General features: G+C 40.9%; 1 protein-coding gene across 1 annotated transcript; it reads left to right on the forward strand.

Moving 5' to 3' along the window:
* Positions 1–573: 573 nt before the first annotated feature.
* LOC140871072 (uncharacterized) lies at positions 574–21065 on the forward strand. The gene is made up of 13 exons (XM_073273515.1): positions 574–769; positions 811–841; positions 1207–1351; positions 16722–17350; positions 17477–17727; positions 17871–17950; positions 18573–18671; positions 19109–19327; positions 19444–19630; positions 20055–20148; positions 20239–20651; positions 20697–20833; positions 21024–21065. Exons 1-13 carry the CDS (start codon positions 574–576, stop codon positions 21063–21065), a joined length of 2523 nt encoding a protein of 840 aa, XP_073129616.1.
* Positions 21066–23863: the final 2798 nt, after the last annotated feature.

Consider the following 23863-nt stretch of genomic DNA (forward strand, 5'->3'; position numbering starts at 1 on the left):
ATTAGAATCGGGGTCTCACATTAAGTGGTATCAGAGCATAAGTTTCTGGATTTTATTTCTAGAAGTGAGCGGGGTAGATCGAGTCCTCTTGAATTTAAATTCTCGCATGTGATTGATTAATTCTATGATTGAAGAATATGCGAGCATGCTTTATGATTGAGAATTATTTGAATTACTTGGATATGTGATTTAAATTTTAAAGCATGAATTAATTGAGATACGAACTGTTTCGGGTTACTGGTTACATTGGTTACTCTTGAGATCAAATGAGTATGTCGAGCTAAGGTTGTTGGACACCGGATAAATGTATTTGAGATGTTGTGTCCTAATCCTCTTGAATCAGATTTTTTACTCGGCAAGTTTTGAACAGGATTCAACTAGTAGCGAACCCGATTGTACAAAATTGTTCTGTGACTGAACTAATGGATGTCACTCCGAACTGATGGGAGAATTACTGATGAGATTTCAGTCTTTTAACCCTTAAACTTTGAGGAGTTCTGAGAATGAGTTTGGGTGTGAAAGCTGATTAGAAGAGATCGATCAGTTGTTTGATTCTTTAGACTACACCGACGAATGACGGATTCAGTTAGTTGGTTACCAACTGCAAGACATTGCGAAAAGTTGGTGGATAGCAAAGAAGAAAGCCTTAGAGAAACAAGGTTTGGTCGTTTCGTAGAGTTTGTTAAATCCGATTTTCTGCGACAGACTTTAGTACTTGCTTTTTCCAAGGATTCACAGACTCTAACTGCTCCTGACGATGACGAAGCAGGTAACTGTTTGATTTTAGTCTTTCGAATCTTTTGCTGTTAGATATTGATGCAACTTTTCTTCTTGTGGAGAAGTGAGATTGATGCTTCCACTACTTTTGAGTATCTGAATTAGTTGCGATGAGTTTAGTTCGAAATTGTGAATTTTGTTTCAATGGGAGTTGATTGTACTGAACAGTACTATATTTGGTTATCAGTTTTTGATTATATTATCGATGTAGTATATTAACTGAGTACAGGGCAACCGAGGTTGATTTCAGATTGTTTCTAGATTTGGATCCGAGATGATAGACGGATGGATTTTTCCTCCGGTAAGAATTCTTGAATTAAGAATTCCTTCTTGTAGTTTGTCGATTACCGTTTGTTACAGAAAGGTGCGGAGGAATGTTTGAGGTATGCAGATGATGTCTTCAATCAGCCGTGTTGATTGATTCAACAGATTTGTTGAGTTTGCTGATGTTGTTCTAGTTGAGATTCTAGATTTTCCTCCAAGTGAGAGGATGAGTTCAGTATTAATTTTAGATCAGACATCATCGACTGATAATCTGAAGGAAAGAGGTTTCAGAGATCTAATTCGGAATGAGGTACGACCGATTTGAATTTTAATTGTACAAATTGAAATGGGAATTGCATCTGCAATGTTTATGAGTCCTTTGAACTGAATCTTTCAGAGATTTGTAGATGAGTTCTTGAGTATTCTTATCGATGAATCTCTTATCCTTCGAAGAGCCGTATTGATCTTTCAGATTCTTTAAGAATTGTTCGCATATTTTCATGTCGATCAATTATGCTATTCTTTTGACGTCTGAATCTTGTAAGACCGAGTTGCATTTTCCTCGATCTTTTATCTAGGAAGATGGAATTTTATTGAATACCTCAAGACTAGAGCTGTTATGAATTGATCTGAATCGAAGTCCTTATCTGAATTTGAAGATTTTTGGATTTAGCGAATTTTATCACGAATCCTTTGAAGAATTCCTATTGTTGAGAAGACGATTACTCAGCAGATTATGTTCTTCTGTTTAGTCTGTATCTTTGAGACCAGTTTTTATTGAATTGAAGGAGAGATTGATCAGCATCTCAGTATTATTGACTTCTTCGGTATTGATGACCTTTCGGTGCTTTGCACTCCTTCTTATTGAGAGTTGAGACATATTCTTGTTCAGAAGAACTCCTTGTTATCTTGAGAATCGAAGAAGTTGAAGACGCTCGAGATGCAATTTTAGTTTCCGATTTGAGTCTCACAGAGATCTTCTTGCTTGGAAGATCTAGCATCTTTTTATTTGCTTGGAAGATTTTAGTAATCTGTTCTGATCTTGGAAGATAGAAGTTTTGATTTTCGCAGTTCGAACTGATTTTGAGTTGGGAAAGAGAGTTATAGAGGACGATTAATCTGACTGCGAATTCTATTGTTATCCAGAGAACTGATTGTAACAGCTAAGATTTTAAGCTGAATGATCTGATCTTATTTTATCTACTTCAGTTGTCCTCTTTGAGAGATGATTGGTGCACTTCTGATAGAGTCTGGAATAGATAGAACTTTTATCTTGACTCCTTCATTAAACTTCGAACCAGAGTTGATTGAGAAGATTGAGAATGCTTTGGAATCTGATTCGACCTTTCAGAATCCGGTGAAGATAGATCAGATCTGTGTATAATCTGAGTTTCAGGTTTATATTGATGCCTTATTAGCGAATAACTTTTGTTGTGCCAGATGTTTCGGTTTGAGACAGAGTATTAGGAGATTGACACTTTTAAGTTTATTCAGAGTTCTTCCAGATGATCGGAAGATGTTTGATGAATTGAGGAATCAGATCGAATAGAGGATGATGAAGTATGAAGTTCGAAGTATGGCTTCTGATGTTTTGAACTGTCAGTAGTCAGAGAGAGAGCAATCCGAATTTCGGTTGTACAGTCTATTCTGATTCAGAAGGGAATTGGGATCACATTCTGATGATTTTCGTGGCAAGGCTACTTTGTGAGTCCGAGATGAGATGTCATCTGAGTATCGTTGAACGAGTGATGGAATCCCCCATTAAGAATTCTCGATTCTAAGAATTCTTGATTTATTCTGTTGAATGACTGTTGTTACAGAATATTATGAACGAACTCTCGAAGCTTTACAGTTGATGTATTGGATTGTAACCTGAACTGGTTGATGTGCCAGTGGTTATTGAACGACTGAAGTTGTTCGGAATGAAATTCTAGATTAGTCCTGATTGTCAGAACGAGTTCGACACTGAATGGGGATCCAAATTTTATTTTCAGGAAGTTCGTGAAGAGAACTTTCTCAGAATCGTTTCCGAATTGAGGTATGGCCGTTTTGAACTTTTGGCAGGCCGTTTGATTTGATGAATACTCCTGTATTGTTGAAGAATTTTCTGTTGACCGAATCTCTCAGAAGTATTAGTTGAAATTAGGAATTATTATTGATGAATTTCTTGTTTTCTGGTTATGAGAATTGTACTGATCGTACAGAGCTTTCGACAATATTTTCAGAATTGTACGCCGATCAGTTGTTTGCTAAATTCAATGTTTGCATTCTGATTGGACCGAATGAATTTCTTTTATCTTATTATCTGATGATGGAATTTCTTATTATCCGCTCTTGTGTATTCTGATTTTCAATGCTGATGATCTTTCAGTACTGAGATTTCTTCTTATTGAGATTTTGGAATTATTCTTATTTCATCTAGTGTATGATTTTGATTGATTGATTGATAGAATACGTTACAGTTTTCTGTACAGAATGATTTTTGATGAAGAAAAGAGGATTGATATCTGGTCAGAGGTTTTCAGATGTCATGAATTGCCGAAGTCTTTCAGTCTAGACAGAAATCCTTGATGTAATTGTTCTTTCGGCATAGACTTAGAAGAGACTTTTTATTGTTGATTCAACTATTTTCGATTTGATACCCTCAGAACGACGTACATCCAGATCAGTTGAATCAAACTTTAGAGGAATTGCCATGAGTTGTAGTGCTCGACTTAGCACTAGTTGGCAGAATTCTTGATTTTTTTGTGGAAACTTCGTACAACGATAACGATCAGATGATTATTGAAAGCACTTTCTAGAAGTTGTACGTGGATAGATGAAGATCTCTTTCATTTTCGAGATGAACTTTCTGTGTCACATGAGTTAGAACGAAAGATGATTCGAATTGTGACTGAAATTAGAAGGGTTTTCTGACGAGGATTAGATGAATTTTGATAGACGGACGGAGTGTTGATGAATTAATCGACTAGAGTTTCTGAATTTCTCTATTTTTTTGAGATACCGAATTGATTGAGATGAACGATTCAGAGTTAGATTGGATGCAGATTCTGGACTTAGTTCCGAGATGTAAATTCTTATTGCAGTCCTTGATTCAAGCCTCGACCTTGTGATAGATACATGTTTGATTTCGAGGGCGAAATCGATTCTTAGAGGGGGAGAATTGTAACGCCCCAAAATTATCTTAATTTACTTTATTTGAGATAATCAGAGATTTTAGAAGTCGAGGGCCGATTCGATTATGATCAGGGACTAGAATGCAATTTTTGGAATTTTCAGGGACAAACAAAATTTTGGGATTTAATAGATATTTAAGCCCCTTTTGACTTTCTATTTCACTCCATCATCATCATCCTCCTCGCCTCCCACCATGGAAATCGCCCCATTTCAATTCCAAGCTTTGGGATTTCCATTTTTGATCGATCCGTCCGATAGAATTGATTTCTGACTGGATATCTACGATCACAGCGACGAGTGCTCCGTTTGGAAGTATATCTTAATTCTGAGAATTTTGAATTTTTGGATGTCTTTAGAATTGATTTATATTCGGAGAGGATGATTATGAGATAGCTGTGATAGTATATCTAAGGGGGTTCGAAGAAATAACGACGATTGGAATTGATATGATTTTTGTTCTGAAATTTCGAAAATGGAGCTTTTAGATTTGAAGGATTTGAATTGTTTTGATGATATTGAGATGATTATGAGTATATTGGATTGTTGAATTGTTGTCTGCATTTCCAGTTTGATCATTTTATAGCCGTTATGCCGTCAGTTTGAGTTTTGGATATCGTTTCGATGTTTTGATCGTATCGAGTTTGATTGAGCTTTTGATGTCGATATTGATCCTTATGACTTCTTCTGATAGATTGAATTGAAGTCAGCAGAGTTGTGAGATAACAGCTTTGGTCAGTTTGGAAGATTGAAGTCGGTACAGTATCGATTTTCTTTTTATCGATTGAAGAAGTCGATTGAGTTTTGAATGAGTTTGATGGGATATTGACTTTTATCCTTGCTATTTGATTTCAGATTGAATACCTTCGAATCGAATAAGGTAAAAGACGACTTAGACTTGAATGGAACGTTTAACTCGAATTAGACTGGATTCGAGTATTCCAAAGAAATCACATACTTGCATGATTGAATGATTATTTGAAATCATGATTGAATGCTTAGTTGAAATCATGATTGAATGCTTATTTGAATTGTTTATTAAATTTATGATTGAATGCATGAGATGACATATGCATTCGTATTGAGCCGAATGATTATTCGTTTTGAATTAGACGATCTGGTGATTATAGTTGAGTGGCCTTGTAGGCGAATTGTAGTGACCTTGCATGGAATCACCTACTAACTGGCAACTAATAGCATGCATTAAACTTACAGCAAAATAACTTAACAGAGTAAAATATGCGGAAACAAAACCATAATTAACATATCAGCTTAGTAACATAATCCAGGCTTAAATCTGTAGTGATACAACCAAATCAAAATCTTAAACAGTAAACATTATACAGCTATATCAGATCCTGCTGTATAATAAAATCATCAAGGCTCCTGCTCCCTAGTCCTGCCTTGAACTACCAGCTCCGTCCATCCTACGACCTGCCCAATGGAATAGGGTGTCCAAGATAACAACTAGGACGTGAGCGCTAACGCCTAGTACATAGACATGATTAAACATATGTATATAATGCATGCAACATGATGACTGGTACAGGGTCATCTGAAAAGTCATGCTCAGAACCGGCGCCACATGAGTGCTGCCACCGCACGGATCAACCTCTGGGTGCAACCACACTCGTCTAGTACACCAGAGTAGACAGACATAAAATGCCCCCGCCGTCGCGGTACTCTCAGTGATAGACTATCGAGTATAGAGCTGAGCGGCTCTATAATCAGGTATATCAAGGTATAGGCTCAACGTGTATATGCACATGACATATGAGTATAGAAAGCGATAAATCATACATCATGCCATATAATAATGCCAAATAAATGCAACATATAAACATGTATACTCGCTGGAAATCTCAGTCAATGTGTACGTACCTCTAGGCTAGTTCAAGTAAAGTAGGATCCTAGGTTCCAAGCCTATATTCAAAAGTTCACTGTATCACTACATAAATTATATAAGCCTTAACTAAGCTAATAAGTACTTCCAAAACTTAAACAGATGCCTGGACTATACCTTCGTCCGTAGTTAGCCCTTTTAAGTCGCTAGTCCCGGATGACTATAACCACACCTTGGTTATTCCAGAACCTCTATTATAACTGATAGGCCCTCAAGTGTATATCTCACACTATATAAATGAAGAAAGAAACTCGGGAATTCGTATTTCAAAATGAAATCGAACGAGCCCTATTTATAGGCAAAATTCCCGGCCATGATCGGAACTTCCGATTCCAGGATCGGAGCTTCCGATCCAGCTCTTTGCGTGCATGCAAGACACGCCAGGATCGGAACTTCCGATCCGACGATCGGAGCTTCCGATCTCACCCTTGATCAACACTTGTCAAAACTCGCGGCTAAGTCATCGGCAAAGCTGGCAGCCGGAGATTGGAACTTCCGTTCCAAGATCGGAGCTTTCGATCTCGGTGCTTCCGATGAGCTTCCGAAGTGGCTAGGATTGGAACTTCCGATCTGGGTTCGGAGCTTCCGATCCGGCCCAAAGTCAAAAGCCCATATTCTCTTCCGAAGTCCAATAACACTCCAAAATTGATTAATTACCTACCCTTAATCATGTTTAACATATTATTATCTTAAAATGGAATCTGGGTTACTACATTCTCCCCACCTTTAGATATTTCCTCCGCGAAATAACATCTAAAGACAAATCAAGATAACAATATGAAACATCAAACCATGTTTTATTACAACAACTGTAATTAAAACTTACATGGTAAATTAAAAGTACGAAGCAAACAACTCAGGATATTCCGCTTGCATACGACTTTCAGTTTCCCAAGTTGCTTCTTCAATGCCTCGGCACTGCCACTGTACCATCACAAGTGGTATAGTCTTGTTCCGAAGAACTTTCTCCTTCCTGTCTAGGATACGGATTGGTCGTTCAACAAAAGACAGATGTGGCTCTAGCTGAATATCAGTAGACTGAATCACATGAGATTCATCAGCTATATACTGTCGAAGCAACAACACATGAAAAACATTATGTATACTGAAAAGATTTGGCGGTAAAGGAAAACGATATGCAACATCTCCAATCTTCTCCAGTATCTGGAAAGGCCCAATGAAACGAAGAGACAACTTGCCTTTCACACCGAATCTCATCACCTTCCTGAAAGGTGATACTCGGAGAAACACATATTCACCAGGCTCGAACTGTAGTGGCCTGCGGCGAATATTAGCATAATTGGCTTGTCTATCTTGAGCAACTTTGATCCTATGCTTGATCAAATCTACCTTGTCTACAATCTGCTGCACCAATTCAGGACCCTCGACTTGTCGTTCCCCGACTTCATCCCAAAATAACGGAGTACGACACCGTCGACCGTACAATGCCTCGAAAGGTGCCATATCAATACTACGATGATAACTGTTATTGTAGTCAAATTCAATCAAAGGTAACTGATCCTGCCAAGATAAGCCAAAATCCATGACAGAAGAACATAGCATATCCTCCAGCGTACGAATCGTCCGCTCTGACTGCCCGTCAGTCTCCGGATGATATGCAGTGCTCAAACTCGGAGTGGTACTCAATGCCTCCTGAAAACTACCCCAAAAACGTGAGGTAAATCGCGGGTCTCTATCACTGACTATGCTCACTGGAATCCCATGTAATCTCACTATCTCCTGAATGTATAAACGTGTCATGCGATCATAAGAATACTCCCGGTTATAAGGAATAAAGTGTGCTGATGTCATCAAACGGTCAACAACGACCCAGATAGCATCACACTGATGCGAAGTCATAGGCAAGTGGGTAACAAAGTCCATAGTCACGTGCTCCCACTTCCATTCGGGAATCTCAAGATTCTGCAGTAATCCATCTGGTCGTCGGTGTTCAGCCTTGACCTGTTGACAAACCAAACATCTCGAAACAAATTGATACATACTTCTCTTCATCCCTTTCCACCAGAATCTAGTTCCCAAGTCCTTATACATTTTCATGCTTTCAGGATGAACTGATAATCGAATCCTGTGAGCTTGAGAAAGAATATTATTCCTGAGATCTGCATCATTAGGTACAACCACTCGATTAGATAAGCACAATAAACCATCTGCCTGAAAATGGAATCCAAATGTATTAACTCCATTGGCTAGACGTGCCAAACGCTGAGTCTTATCATCAGATATCTGAGCATATCTGATCCGAGAATACAATGCTGGCTCAGATAAAATAGTATACAAACGAATCCCATTTCTCCCTTTCTTGTGCTTGAGCGTAAAACTCAATGAATAGCACTCTTGAATCATATGAGATACTTCACTAGTCTGAAGTGCAGAAAGTCTCACCTGCCGACTCAAGGCATCAGCAGTAAGATTAACAGAACCTGGATGATATTTGATTTCACAATCATAATCCTTCAGAAGATCCATCCAACGTATCTGTCGCATATTCAACTCCGCCTGAGTGAATAAATATTTCAGACTCTTGTGATCCGTGAATATCTCAAATTTCTCACCAAAAAGATAATGTCTCCAAATATTGAGCGCAAATACAATGGCGGATAACTAGAGATCATGCACTGGATAGTTAGTCTCATGCATCTTCAACTGTCGAGAAGCATAGGCAATAACATGTCCATGTTGTGTCAGAACACATCCTAACCCCTGACTAGAGGCACCAGTATAAACAACATAACCTCCTGATCCAGAAGGTAGAGCTAGCACAGGTGCAGTAGTAAGACGTCCACGCAGATCGTGAAATGACTCCTCACAATCCGAGGACCATATGAAGGCAACATCTTTCCGAGTAAGCTTAGTCAAAGGCCTGGACAACTGTGAAAAATTCTCGATGAACCGACGGTAATATCCAGCTAGACCCAAGAAACTACGAATCTCAGCAACCGTCGTCGGTTGAGACCAGTTCAGCACTGCCTCTATCTTACATGGATCAACAGATATTCCTTCACTAGAAATCACATGACCGAGAAACACTACCTGATCAAGCCAGAATTCACACTTGCTCAATTTCGCATACAACTTCTTATCTCGTAACGTCTGTAAAATAATCCTTAGATGTTGTGCATGCTCATCCTTGTCATGAGAATAAACAAGAATATCATCAATGAAGACGATGACAAATCTATCCAGATACTCTCGAAATATCTGATTCATCAGATTCATGAAGACTGCCGGTGCATTCGTCAAACCAAATGGCATCACCAGAAATTCATAATGCCCGTATCTGGTCCTGAAAGCAGTTGTAGATATATCTGAGTCTCGTACCCACATCTGATGGTATCCAGATCTCAGATCTATCTTCGAGTAAACAGAAGTACCCTGTAATTGATCGAACAGATCATCAATCCATGGCAAAGGATACTTATTCTTGATGGTGACACGATTCAACTGCCTGTAATCAATACACCATCGCATCGATCAATCCTTTTTCTTGACAAATAACACAGGTGCTCCCCACGAAAAAACACTCGGGCGAATATATCCCTTATCAAGCAGATCCTGTAACTGCTGTTTCAATTCCCTCATCTCTGACGGTGCCAGACGATAAGGTGCTCGGGATATAGGCGTAGTTCCTGGTACTAAATCAATACCAAATTCAACCTCTCGCACCGGAGGAAAACCAGGAATCTCATCAGGGAATACGTCAGGAAACTCGCTGAAAACCGGTAACTGATCAATACCCGTACTACTTGTGGACATATCAACTGCATAGATGAGGTAGCCATCCCTACCTGACTCCAAGACATGACATGCCTTCAGAGCTGAAACAAGTGGCATCGGAGGTCGCGCACCCTCACCATAAAAATACCAGCTATCACCCTCATCCGGATGAAACTGTACCAGACGCTGATAACAATCCACAGTAGCGTGATACAAAGTCAGCATATCTATTCCCAAGATACATTCAAAATCTGCCATCGCTAATATCATCAAATTAGCTATTAACACATTACCCTCAAACTCCAGAAGGCAACTCATCACTAGACGCTTAATTACTATCTCCTGCTCCAACGGAGTAGATACAACTAAATCCATATCTAATGATACATAAGGTAATCTATGTCTCTTAACAAAGCGACTAGAAATAAAGGAATGCCATGCTTCAGTATCAATTAATACAAGTGCAGGAATACCACATAACAGAAAGGTACCTGCCAACATGCGATCGCTTCCCTCTGTAGCCTGCTCCTGAGACAGAGCAAACACCTGTCCTTGAGTCTGTGGACGATAACCAGAAGAACTCTGTGGTGCTAGCTGCTGACGTGGAAAAGTAGAAGCCTGAAATCCAACCTGTGATCCCGATCCACTAGTAGAACCCATGCGCTGAGGACAATCTCTCCGCAGATGTCCCTGCTGACCGCAAATATAACAAGCACCAGTAGCTCTCCGACATGAAGCTGCAGGATGCTTTCCTCCACAATGGCTATAGAATTCCTCTTTCTTCTTCTTCTTTCCAAAACGGAATGTACCTCGTGAACCACGAGAACCAGGTGAAGTACTAAGAGTAGAAGAAGACATAGGTACAGATTGCACAACAGATTGAGCTCGAGGCTCAAAAGATCCACTAGGCTGTGCTGGCATCATCAACTGTGCCCGCCTGTTGCTAGTCTCCACAAGACGGAAACGGTTCACCAAAGTCTCAAAAGATACCGGGTCATCACAGACAACAACCTGTGAGTAGATATCTTGGTTCAAACCTTGTAGAAAGATATCATACTTCGATGCATCACTCTCATTGATATGAGGACTGAAAGGTAGCAGATCAAGAAATAGTTGCTGATATTGATCAATAGTCATTGATCCTTGCCTCAAAGTAAGCAACTCCATAGATCATGCTTGGCGAACAGCCGGAGGAAAATACAATTTCTGAAACTCCCGACAGAAATCCCCCCAAGTCACCTGTCCTCTCTCAGTACATGCCTGAGAAGCTTTGGCATACCACCAAAAACGTGCTCGATCCTCTAGAACAAATTCTAGAACTTCCAGTTTCTGATCCTTAGTACAATCGAAAGCACAAAAAGTACTCTCGAGTTTAGACATCCAGCTTCTAGCTTGTTCAGGATTCTCGCCTCCCACCAAGGGTTTTGGTCCTACTTGCATGAACTTATTGATAGAGTAGCGACGTCTACCCTCATGAGGACGATGTTGATCATCATGATGGCGGTGATGACGATGATGATAACCACCTCCCTGGCCAACACTACCATGACTCTCGTCAGCCATATCCTGAAAAGAATTGCACATTAAAATCCAAAATGCGCAAGAATTACTCAAGACTAAACTAAATCCCAAGTACTAATCCCAAAATCTAAGCATGCTCTGATATAAAAAATGTAGTGACCCTACATGGAATCACCTACTAACTGGCAACTAATAGCATGCATTAAACTTAATACAGCAAAATAACTTAACATAGTAAAATATGCGGAAACAAAAACATAATTTACATATCAGCTTAGTAACATAATCCAGGCTTAAATCTGTAGTGATACAACCAAATCGAAATCTTAAACAGTAAACATTATACAGCTATATCAGATCCTGCTGTATAATAAAATCCTCAAGGCTCCTGCTCCCTAGTCCTGCCTTGAACTACCAGCTCCGTCCATCCTGCGACCTGCCCCATGTAATAGGGTGTCCAAGATAACAACTAGGACGTGAGCGCTAACTCCCAGTACATAGACATGAGTAAACATATGTATATAATGCAAGAAATGATGACTGGTACAGGGTCATCTGAAAAGTCATGCTCAGAACCGGCGCCACATGAGTGCTGCCACCGCACGGATCAACCTCTTGGTGCAACCACACTCGTCTAGTACACCAGAGTAGACAGACATAAAATTCCCCTGCCGTCGCGGTACTCTCAGTGACAGACTATCGAGTATAGAGCTGAGCGGCTCTATAATCAGGTATATCAAGGTATAGGCTCAACGTGTATATGTACATGACATATGAGTATAGAAAGCGATAAATCATACATCATGCCATATAATAATGCCAAATAAATGCAACATATAAACATGTATACTCGCTGGCAATCCCAGTCAATGTGTACGTACCTCTAGGCTAGTTCAAGTAAAGTAGGATCCTAGGTTCCAAGCCTATATTCAAAAGTTCACTGAATCACTACATAAATTCTATAAGCCTTAACTAAGCTAATAAGTACTCCCAAAACTTAAACAGATGCCTGGAACATACCTTCGTCCGTAGTTAGCCCTTTGAAGTCGCTAGTCCCGGATGACTATAACCATACCTTGGTTATTCCAGAACCTCTATTATAACCGATAGGCCCTCAGGTGTATATCTCACACTATATAACAGAAGAAAGAAACTTGGGAATTCGTATTTCAAAATGAAATCGAACGAGCCCTATTTATAGGCGAAATTCCCGGCCAGGATCGGAGCTTCCGATCCAGCTCTTTGCGTGCATGCAAGACACGCTAGGATCGGAACTTCCGATCCGATGATCGGAGCTTCCGATCTCACCCTTGATCAACACTTGTCAAAACTCGTGGCTGAGTCATCGGCAAAACTGGCAGCCGGAGATCGGAACTTCTGTTCCAAGATCGGAGATTCCGATCTCGGTGCTTTTGATGAGCTTCCGAAGTGGCTAGGATCGGAACTTCCGATCAGGGTTCGGAGCTTCCGATCCGGCCCAAAGTCAAAAGCCCATATTCTCTTCCGAATTCCAATAACACTCCGAAATTGATTAATTACCAACCCTTAATCATGTTTAACATATTATTATCTTAAAATGGAATCTGGGTTACTACACAAATTACTACATGTGCGGAAATAACTCTCTATAATGCTCCGGAGTCTAGAGGATTAAAATATGCCTCGTCCACCTCGAGAGGGTAGTCGGTGTGATTGTTGGATATTTTAACCTTGGGATCCCAAACCGAAGAAAGAAAGAAAGAATAATTCCATTTGATTATCTAAGTCTGATAATCCAGAAGTTTTACAGACATGCATATCATTTTAATTCAGTACTTGAATGAATTACTTGAATTATATCTGAAGTTGATATACGAGGTAAATTGATGCATATCATGTTTGATATGTTTATTTTGATATAGCATGTTGTCTCTTTTACTGGGAATTGTATTCTCACCGGATTATCCGGCTGTTGTCTTGTTTTTGTATGTGTGCATGGCAACAGGTGGAGCAGGACCGAGTCAGATACGACAAGGATAGATTGAGATCGAAGATTAGAAGTGAGACTTTGGTTTAGAACGGAAGAGCATGTCAATCTAGTCTTTTGTTTTAGGTTGTATTTGTGTCGAACCTAGAACCGATGCATGTTCTCTTCGACGAAGAAATGTATAACTCTAGAACTACCATGTATGTTGAATGATGTTTAAGCATGGTTGCATGTTGTTGTTTATGAATTATGATCATCTAGATTGAGTTGAATTGATGATTGGAATAGAAGTGCATGTTCTGAATTTTCAGATTTTCTGGGCAGACCATGCGCTCGATCGCACGAGTTCGTGGGATCGAGCGCGGCCCCTTTTTTATTGAGGCAGAGACTTGCACAAAATGGTGCGCTCAATCGTGGCTTTTTGCCAGATCGAGCGCGGCACATATTATTTTCTCGGCAGAGAGTTTAAAAATATGGTGCGCTCGATCCTGGACTTTTATAGGATCGAGTGCAGCACTGTTCATCAGAAAAATAAATTTTTTTTTGTTATTTATTTAATGTCTTATCTTTTGGCCTTTGATTGATTATCGATAGGACTAACTCTTGATTAGATGATTAGAATCGGGGTCTCACATCTATTCCCCGAATGCAATCAAAGTCGTCCATCGCAAGAACCATGAGATTCGCAATCAGAATGTTACCCTCGAATTCTAAAGGGCAACCCATCACTAGACACTTGGCCAGAGCAGACTGACCCGTCGGAGTAGAAACAGAAAGTACTACGTCTAGTGCAATGTAAGGTAACTTATGCCTCTTAACAAAACATGCAGAAATGAAGGAATGAGATGCACCAGTGTCAATTAGTACAAGAGCAGGTAAACTATATAACAGAAATGTACCTGCAATGACCTTCTCATTCTCCTCCACGGCCTGGTCGTGCCTCAAGGCAAACACCTGGCCAGAAGCCCGCGGCCTCAAGTGAGAACTCCCAGCAGGCTGTCCCTGCGACCTCTGCTGAACGGTGGCCTGAGAACCTGATCCAGAACCAGAACCGCCTCCCCCAGATAGTGGAAAATCTCTCCGGAGATGACCCACCTCTCCACAATGGAAACAGGCTCCAGAAGCTCTACGGCACTTGTCTGATGGATGGTTCTTCCCACAATGATTACACTTCTCCTTCTTCCCAAAACGGATAACACCAGCGGAACCAGAGGAAGAAGAAGTAGATCCAGACTTCTTGAAAGACTGAGCACGGGGACCCAAAGAACTAGCAGGCCTGGACTGAGAGAAAGACTGGTTCCTCCGAATGCTGTCCTCTGCCTGATGACAACGGCTCACCAAACCCTCGTAGGACATGTCATCTCCAACCGCCACATGGTCATGAATCTCAGGGTTGAGACCCTGAAGGAACATGTTATACTTCATCTCCGAGCTGTCAGCAATCTCGGGGCAATAGGATAGAAGATCAAAGAACTTCTGCTGGTACTCGTCAATAGACATGACACCCTGTCGCAGACTCAGTAATTCACCTGCCTTCGCCTGGCGGAGTGCAGGAGGAAAATACAGCTTCTGAAAAGCTGTGTGGAACTCAGCCCAAGTAACAACCCCTCTCCCTGTGACAAACGGTGCAGAAGTGAACCTCCACCACTTTCAGGCTCGCCCTTCCAGAAGATATCCCAGCGTTTCCATCTTTTGCTCCTCAGTGCAACAGAACGTCTGAAAAGTCGTCTCCATGTGGTCTAACTAGTTCATTGCATCCTCCGGAGACTCACCTCCAACCAAGGGCTTAGGACCCATAGGAAGAAATCGGCGTATGCTAAAAGCTGATCATCATGGCGACGATGATGGCGCTCACGACGATGCTCTCGGTCATCGTCTCCCCAGCGTTCACCTACACTGCCATGGCTGCTCTGATCGTCACGATCTGCCATCTACACAAATTACCTCATGGTTATCTTATGCAGAATCTAAATCCCAAGAAAACTATGCATGCTCGGATACCATAAATGTAGAGACCCTTACCCGGATCACCTACTAAACCGAACTTAGGCATGCAATTAACTTAATTAAACAGATATTAGAATAAACTGCGGAAACATTACAAATACTACAATCCCAAGGCAAGGAATCTATAAAAATCCAAATAGATTATACAACCATATCAAAAAGCTGTATCAATCCGATAACAACATAAATAAAAATCTAAGCGAAGCTCCAGCTGACCAACCGATGCCTAGCACCTCCTGGAACCACCCGCCTTGTCCAATCGCAAACATGCCCCATGGAATAGGGTGTCCAGAAATACAAAGTACGAGACGTGAGCATAAAATGCTCAGTACGAGAGTATGATTATACATGCATGAAAAGTGAACTCCCTATAACTCGAGGTCAAAGATCAGATAACAGAGACAGACCGGGCCCTGGTATGTAGCACGCTGTGTCGTAACTGCCGGAGGTGGCTCCCATACCAATATACCAGTGGATATGCCGGATCCAAATCGATGGAAGTCCATCCACTAACAGGATAGGGTACAACCCTACTAATATAAATCTCGAAGGAGATAGCTCAATATGCAGATGAATGCAACATAAATCAATGACATATAAATCATGCAGTCACATAATATATGCATACTCAGTCAGGATATCTCGAACAGTACTATAGTACCTAACACCGAAGTCTGAACTAAGCTGGAAGAAGACAACCCCTAGCTGCCTTAGGTCCAAGTCCCGACCCGACCTGGTCTCAAGACTGACCCGACCTGACCTCTCCCTTCAAGCCCGACCTGAACTGCTCCTGGTCAAGTCCCGAGCTACTCCTTCCCGAACTCCCGAGCTACTCATTCCCGAGCTCCCGAGCTGCTCTTTCCCGAGCTCCCGAGCTACTCTTTGATCCGAGTAGAACTAAGAAGTGAGATGGAATGGTGTACAAATGACCAAACTCTCAACTCCTATTTATAGAGGATGAGCTGGGACAGGTGTCAATCGAGTGCATGACACCTAGCAGGACACTAATCGTGTTTTAGCTCCAGCCACGTGTCCATTCCCGACCTGAATACCATGTGTTCTTCCTATGACCAAACACTACCCTGGCCTTGAACATCACTTTCTTGAGCACCCTAAGCCCCGACCCGAGCCAAGAACAAACACATTCCCAAGCCCTAGCTCCAACCCGAGCTCTAGCTCAATTCCCAAGCTCTTGCTCAATGCCCGAGCTATTGTTGAACAACCATGACCGACCCGAGCTACTCATGACCGACCCGAGCTACTCATGACCGACCCGAGATGCTCATGTCATGTGTTCTTGATCTTAACTTGTGCTCTTGCTAAAAAAATATAATTAACCAATTATTCTTGTAAATTGGAACTGGGCTACTACAGAAACCCCCTCCGAGATTCAATACAAATCAAGGTGAAGGTAAAGCATCTTTGGAAGATGTTGTGTCTACATTTGTTACTGAATCTAACAAGAGGATGTCGAGGACTGAAACTCGAATGGATAGCATGGAGACACATATGTGCAGTTTGGGGGCTATGATGAAATCCATGGAAACACAGATTGGGCAGCTTGCACATGCGTTGAAGGATCAAAATCAAGGACAGTTTCCCAGCAATACTGAAGTGAACCCAAAAGAGCAGTGCAAAGCGGTGGAGTTAAGAAGTGGTAAGAAGTTAGAGGCTAAGGAGCAGAGCAAAGCCAAGGAAGTTGAAGAACCGGTGGTCGAGGAAATCGTGGTTGAAGAGCCCAAGAATGAATCTGAATCCAAACCAATGTACAAGCCACCGCTTCCATACCCACAGTGTTTCAAAAAGAAGGCACTTGATGATCAATTTTCCATGTTTTTAGACATCTTCAAAAAGATACACATAAATATTCCGTTTGCAGATGCCTTGGAACAAATGCCCAACTATGCCAAGTTCATCAAAGGTGTAAAGTCTAAAAAGAGGAGATTGCAAGACAATGAAGTGGTGAATCTGACAGAAGAGTGCAGCGCAATCCTGCAGAAAAAGTTGTCACAAAAGCTTAAGGATGCAGGGAGTTTTACTATCCCTTATTTTATTGGTGGCTCTAAGGTAAATCGAGCTTTATGTGATTTAGGAGCAAGTATAAATTTAATTCCCTTTCCTATATACAGGACATTGGATCTTGGAGAAGTCAGGGCGAACACCATCAGATTACAGCTGGCTGATCAGAGTATCACATATCCACGGGGTATTGTGGAGGATGTATTGGTGAAGGTCGACAAGTTTATATTTCCAGCAGACTTCATGATTTTAGACATGGATGAAGATGAAGAAACTCCATTGATCTTTGGGAGACCTTTTCTAGCTATTGCACGCGCACTGATCGATGTCCACAAGGGAGAGCTCACACACCGAGTTGGTGGTGAAGCTGTGATTTTTAATATTTATCACACCATGAGGGGACCAACAGGGTAAGTACATGTAAAAGTATTGAAATTGTTGATTCTCATAATTCTTTTTCATGTGCAAAAAATACTGATCCACTCAAAAGATGTTTGGTGGCAGATGAGGTGGTTGATAAGGAAGAGGATTGGGAGTTACATGAACAAAAATCATTCCTTGACAGCGCTCCAAAAGAAAAAATGGTAAGTCCTAAGGAATCTGAAGCATTGGAAAATAGTGCACCAGAGGTATCTACTGAAACTCATGATCTTAAAGAATTTCCTGCGCACTTATGTTATGCATTCCTTGGTGAAAATTCTACTTGTCCTGTTATTATATCTGCTCATTTGTCTGCTGTAGAAAAAGATAAGTTGTTGAGAGTTCTGAGAAATTTTAAAACTGCTTTAGGATGGTCAATTTCTGACATTAAGGGTATTAGTCCAACAATTTTCATGCATAAAATTTTGATGGAAGAATCTTATACTCCTTATGTTGATCATCAGAGGCAGTTGAATCCCGCTCTGAAAGAAGTAGTTAAGAAAGAGGTTTTAAATTTGTTGAATGCGGGAGTGATTTATGCTATTTCTGACAGTAGTTGGGTATCTCCTGTTCAAGTGGTGCCTAAGAAGGGTGGGATTACTGTGGTTAAAAATGCAAATAATGAGTTAATCTCCACATGTACAGTAACAGGCTGTCGAGTATGTATAGATTATAGGAAGTTGAACAAAGCTACTCGTAAGGATCATTTTCCACTTCCTTTCATTGATCAAATACTTGATAGACTTGCTGATTATTGCTATTACTGCTTCTTAGATGGTTATTCAGGTTATAATCAAATTGCTATCGCGCCGGAGGATCAGGAGAATACTAATTTTACGTGTCCCTATGGCACGTTTGCTTTCAGGAGGATGCCGCTTGGACTGTGTAATGCACCTGCTACTTTTTAGCAGTGTATGATGGCGATTTTTGTAGATATGGTGGAGGAAGTGATGGAAGTTTTTATGGATGACTTTTCAGTATTTGGTTCCTCTTTTGATCATTGCTTGCATAATCTGTCTCTTGTTTTGCAGAGGTGCCAGGAAAAGAATTTAGTGCTAAATTGGGAAAAATGTCACTTTATGGTTCAAGAGGGCATTGTCCTTGGACATAAAGTGTCATCAAATGGGTTAGAGGTGGATCGAGCCAAAGTGGTTGCCATTGAGAAGCTTCCACCTCCAAAGAATATCAAAGGCATAAGAAGTTTTTTAGGCCATGCAGGGTTTTATCGGCGATTCATCAAGGATTTCTCTAAAATTACAAAACCTCTGTGTAATTTTCTTGAAAAATATTCTACATTCATATTTGATGATTCTTGTTTGTAGGCCTTTGAAAAGATCAAGACAGCGTTGATCACATCACCCATCATGATTGTGCCGGATTGGAAGGAGCCCTTTGAGCTTATGTGCGATGCTAGTGACTATGCAGTCAGCGTTGTATTAGACCAGAGGAGAAATAAGATGTTTCGAGCCATATATTATGCCAGTCGCACCATGGATGCCATGCAACAAAACTACACTACTACAGAAAAAGAGATGCTTGCTGTAGTTTTTGCTTTTGATAAATTTCTTCCATATTTAATTGGTATGCAGCGATTCGCTACTTGTTTGCCAAAGAGGATGCCAAGACACGCTTGATAAGGTGGATTCTACTGTTACAGGAGTTTGATTTTGAGATCAAGGATAATAAGGGTAGTGAAAATCCAGTTGCTGACCAATTGTCAAGATTGGAGTTAGAGGACGTTAAGGAGGAGGAGAGCATAAAGGAATTGTTTTCGGATGAACAGATCTTTCAGGTAAATTCCTCCATTCCGTGGTTTGCTGATTTTGCAAATTTTGTCTTGTGGTGTTATGCCTCCAGAGTTGAACCGACATCAGAAGAAGAAGTTTTTCCATGACGTTAAGTTCTACCTATGGGATGATCCCTACATTTTCAAACGTTGTGCTGATCAAGTGATTCGAAGATGTGTGGCGGGGCAAGAGGCAAATGAAATTTTGGAACAATGCCATTCCTCACCATATGGAGGACATTTTGGAGCAACCCGGACTGCCGCTAAGGTACTACAATCTGGTTTTTATTGGCCTACGTTATTTAGAGATAATTATACCTTAGTGAAATCATGTGATAAGTGTCAACGAACGGGGAATATATCTAGAAGTCATGAATTACCCCTCACAAATATTTTAGAAGTGGAATTGTTTGATGTGTGGGGTATAGATTTTATGGGTCCCTTTTCCCCTTCTTTTGGGTACACTTATATCTTATTGGCAGTCGATTATGTGTCAAAATGGGTGGAAGCAATTGCCACCTCTACTAATGATGCCCGTGTTGTAGTAAAGTTTTTGCAGAAGAACATTTTTACAAGGTTTGGAACACCACGAGCAATAATCAGTGATGAAGGTACGCATTTTTGTAATAAAATTTTTAATATCTTGCTCACTTACTATGGTGTCAGGCATAAGGTGGTGTGTGAATATCATCCACAAACCAATGGTCAAGCGGAAATCTCTAACCGAGAAATCAAGCAAATATTGGAGATGACGGTGAAGACGAATAGAAAATATTGGGCAATCAAGCTGGATGACGCGTTATGGGCCTACCGCACTGCGTTTAAAACACCGATTGGTATGTCTCCCTACAGGTTGGTGTTTGGTAAGGCATGTCATTTGCCTTTGGAGCAAGAGCACAAAGCGTTTTGGGCTGTCAAGAATCTGAATATGGATTTCGAAGCATCTGGGGAGTTGCGTAAATTACAGTTGACGGAATTGCATGAGTTTCAAAGTGAGGCATATGAGAATGCCAAGATATACAATGAGCAAACAAAGAAGTGGCATGACAAAAACATTGTACCTCGAGAATTCGAACCAGGTCAAAAAGTATTATTGTTTAACTCCCGTCTGAAATTGTTTTCAGGAAAATTGAAGTCAAGATGGTCTAGACCATTTACGGTGGAGAAGGTGTATCCGCACGGTGTGATTGAGCTTCGATGTAGAGATGGAAGGGTATTCAAAGTGAAAGGACAAAGGGTGAAACATTATTTTGGTACCGAAGTACGAAGTACTGAGTACTCTACTCACAGACCCGGCCTAAAACTTGTGCAAGTCCGGCTGAGGACTATAAACCAAGCGCTAAATGGGAGGCAACCCATATTTTCTTTTTGTTTGTTTTTAATTTCTATTTTGCGTTTTTTTGCGTTTAATTTTGTTTTTTCGCTCTTTGACTCTTTATTTTTTTTCTCAGGAACAAATTTCCAGCATATTATGCGCGCCCGCCTTTCCTTAGTCGCGCCCGCGCGTTCAAAAATACAAAAATCAAATCAATTGTCCAGAGCTCTATGCACGCCCGCCTGTCACTCTAGCGAGCCCGCGTGTGAAAAAATCTGCATAATATGAATTTCCAGATCTCTATGCGCGCCCGCCTGTCTCTCTGGCGCGCCCGCGCTTCATCTTTCCCAGATATATATTACATGAGCAGTGTTCTATGCGCGCCCGCGTAAGTCTATGCACGCCGCCCCGTCTGAATCTAAACATCGATTTCTTTCTTTCTTTCCTTCTTTTCTTATTCTCTCTTCTGAATCGATTTCTTTCCTTCCTTTCTTATCCTCTCTTCTAATTTTACCCTATCTTTCCTTCTCTTTCCTTTCCTTTCTTCTCCAAATCGCCATTCCCAATCTCAATTCCTTTCTCTCGTTTTGTGTTCTTAATACTCTTTTTTTTTTTCTCATTCTTCCTATCAGCCACAAGGGAGACGACATGTGAGACCCCGATTCTAAACTCGAAATAATTAAACATAATCGAACACGGTAAGTCGTGGGAACAAATCAGAATTTTTTTTTTTTTTTTAAAAGGCATGCCTCGCGCCCGCGCGAGCTATCGCCTCGCGCGTGCGCAGGAGAAAGGGCCAGTGGCCTCGAGGGAAGCTCGCGCCCGCGCGAGGAAGGGGCTCGCGCGTGCGTGGGCAAAAATACGCGAGCCACTCCAGGCAGCTCGCGCGCGCGCGAGGACAAGCCTCGCCCGCGCGCAGGCCAAATGGACAGAAAACAGGGGAACCTGGAGAAAATCAAGCCAAACACGAATCAAATCAAATCAAATCCAAGCTCCAACATACAATACAACACGAAATCAGAACATACCACAAGTTCTAAATCCTTCCCGCAATACAAAACAAGTCGAGTTCTAAAATCAGAGTTCCAATGACTCAACAAAACTAATACAAGTTCAAAAGACTCAACCCTACGACGCGGAGTCTCACTTCTATCCATCTCACCCCAAGCTAACCAAGATGACTCAGTCCAGCTCCTGATCCTCCTGTTGCCAAGTTACACATACAAAACAAAGACAACAGCCGGAATAACCAGGTTAAAAATATAATTTCTAAGTAAAAGAGACAGGGATGCAATATCAAATAAACACCTCGTATCAAAATCCACAAACATCAACAACTTCAAAGAAAAGGGATGTATGCATGACTTTAAAACTCGGGACTATCAAATCAGATAATCGAAATGTCAATCGATACTTGGTTGGGATCTCGGGGATAAGTATTCACAAAAACTCACCGACACACCCATTCGGGGTGGATGTCGCTAAACTCAACCCCTAGACTTCAGAGCAACTATAAGAAGTATTCTGGTACTTAGAAAAACTCGAAATCTAAGCCCACTTCAATATAGCTCTCTAAATCATCTAAATTCAAACGAATTGAATAATCGGCTCAATATGAATGCAAGTGTAACAAGATACTCAAACAAGTTCACACAAGCAAATAAACATGTAGTATGTGATTTTCGGGGCTCGAGAATCAATCGAACTCGAGTATTCAACCCCATTCAATTCAAAGTCATCTTTTACCTTTCGAGTCCGTCGAAGATTCAAATCTGAAAATAATAACGAACTCAAATAAATAATCAATCGAATCACAAAACTTCATAACAAGGAAATTCAATCAATATATCGTCTTCAATTCACGACACGACTCAACTTCCAAGTTCAATCCAATTCCAAGACTCCAATCCAATCTGAAAATGAAGAATATACGGATTCGGTAACAATCTACCAATTCAATCAAACCCGGAAGTCAAACCGAAACAAAACAATCAATAATCCAAACTCGATTCCGACGGCATAACGGCTATAATCGGTCAAACCAAAAATCTCCGATAACAACCAACAATCCCAAATCATCCAAAACAACTCCTCAATCAACAAAACAAATCAAAAACCATCAAAATCCAACAAAATCTCACAACCCCATTCTCGAATTTAACTCCAAAAATCATATAAAATCCAAACTTCGTTCTTTTTCCGATTCGACTTCAAATACACAATCTATGCTAGCTCAAGAATAACATACTCCAAGATTATCAAATTCTGACAACTCAACAAAATCGAAGTTCAAGAGATCGAAGTAAAACATACGTCTAAACGAAGCCCTCGTTGTGGTGATCGTGAATCTCAACTCGGAAATGAAATCTAACGGTCGGATCGAGCGAATCGAACGGAAAGAAAAGCTTAGAAGTCGCCTCTCATGGCTTCCGGGAGACAGAAATCAAGAGGGAGAGAGTGGGGAGGAAGGAGAGGTATGGGGTGAGGTGATGGGTATGTCAACTTGCATCTATTAATAATATATAAATCCAAATTTTTGCATTTTGGTCCCTGAAACTCCCAATCTTGCAAAGTAACCCCCTGCTAAATAACAAAACATTCCTCAATCAGTGAAAACCCTGATTATCTCGATTAAACTCAATTATAATAAAATCGGGGCATTACAATTCTCCCCCTCTAAGATTCGATTTCGTCCTCGAAATCTGACAGATCAAAACTGAAACAAGTAAGAACAAACTGAAGACGGACTCACCTCAATCGAACAACTCGGGAAAACGTTGCCTCATATCGGATTCGGTCTCCCAGGTTGCTTCTTCAACTCCATGACGACTCCACTGAATCTTCACCAACGGAATTGACTTGTTTCTGAGCTGCTTTTCTTTTCTGTCAAGGATCTGAATCGGTCTCTCGAAGTAACTCAGAGTCTCATCCAACTCGGCCTCATCTGGCTGAAGAACGTGGGACGGATCTGGATGA

This window comes from Henckelia pumila, unplaced genomic scaffold, assembly GCF_033568475.1.
Source record: "Henckelia pumila isolate YLH828 unplaced genomic scaffold, ASM3356847v2 CTG_38, whole genome shotgun sequence".
NCBI lineage: Eukaryota > Viridiplantae > Streptophyta > Magnoliopsida > Lamiales > Gesneriaceae > Henckelia > Henckelia pumila.

What these genes read in the sequence shown, in the direction of transcription:
- LOC140871072 (XM_073273515.1), top strand. Translation starts at nt 574, where the DNA reads ATGACGGATTCAGTTAGTTGGTTACCAACTGCAAGACATTGCGAAAAG. An exon ending in TCCTGACGATGACGAAGCAG is followed by an intron (nt 770 to 810) that starts GTAACTGTTTGA and finishes TTTTGCTGTTAG; the next exon opens with ATATTGATGCAACTTTTCTT. An exon ending in ACTTTTCTTCTTGTGGAGAA is followed by an intron (nt 842 to 1,206) that starts GTGAGATTGATG and finishes TTGATTCAACAG; the next exon opens with ATTTGTTGAGTTTGCTGATG.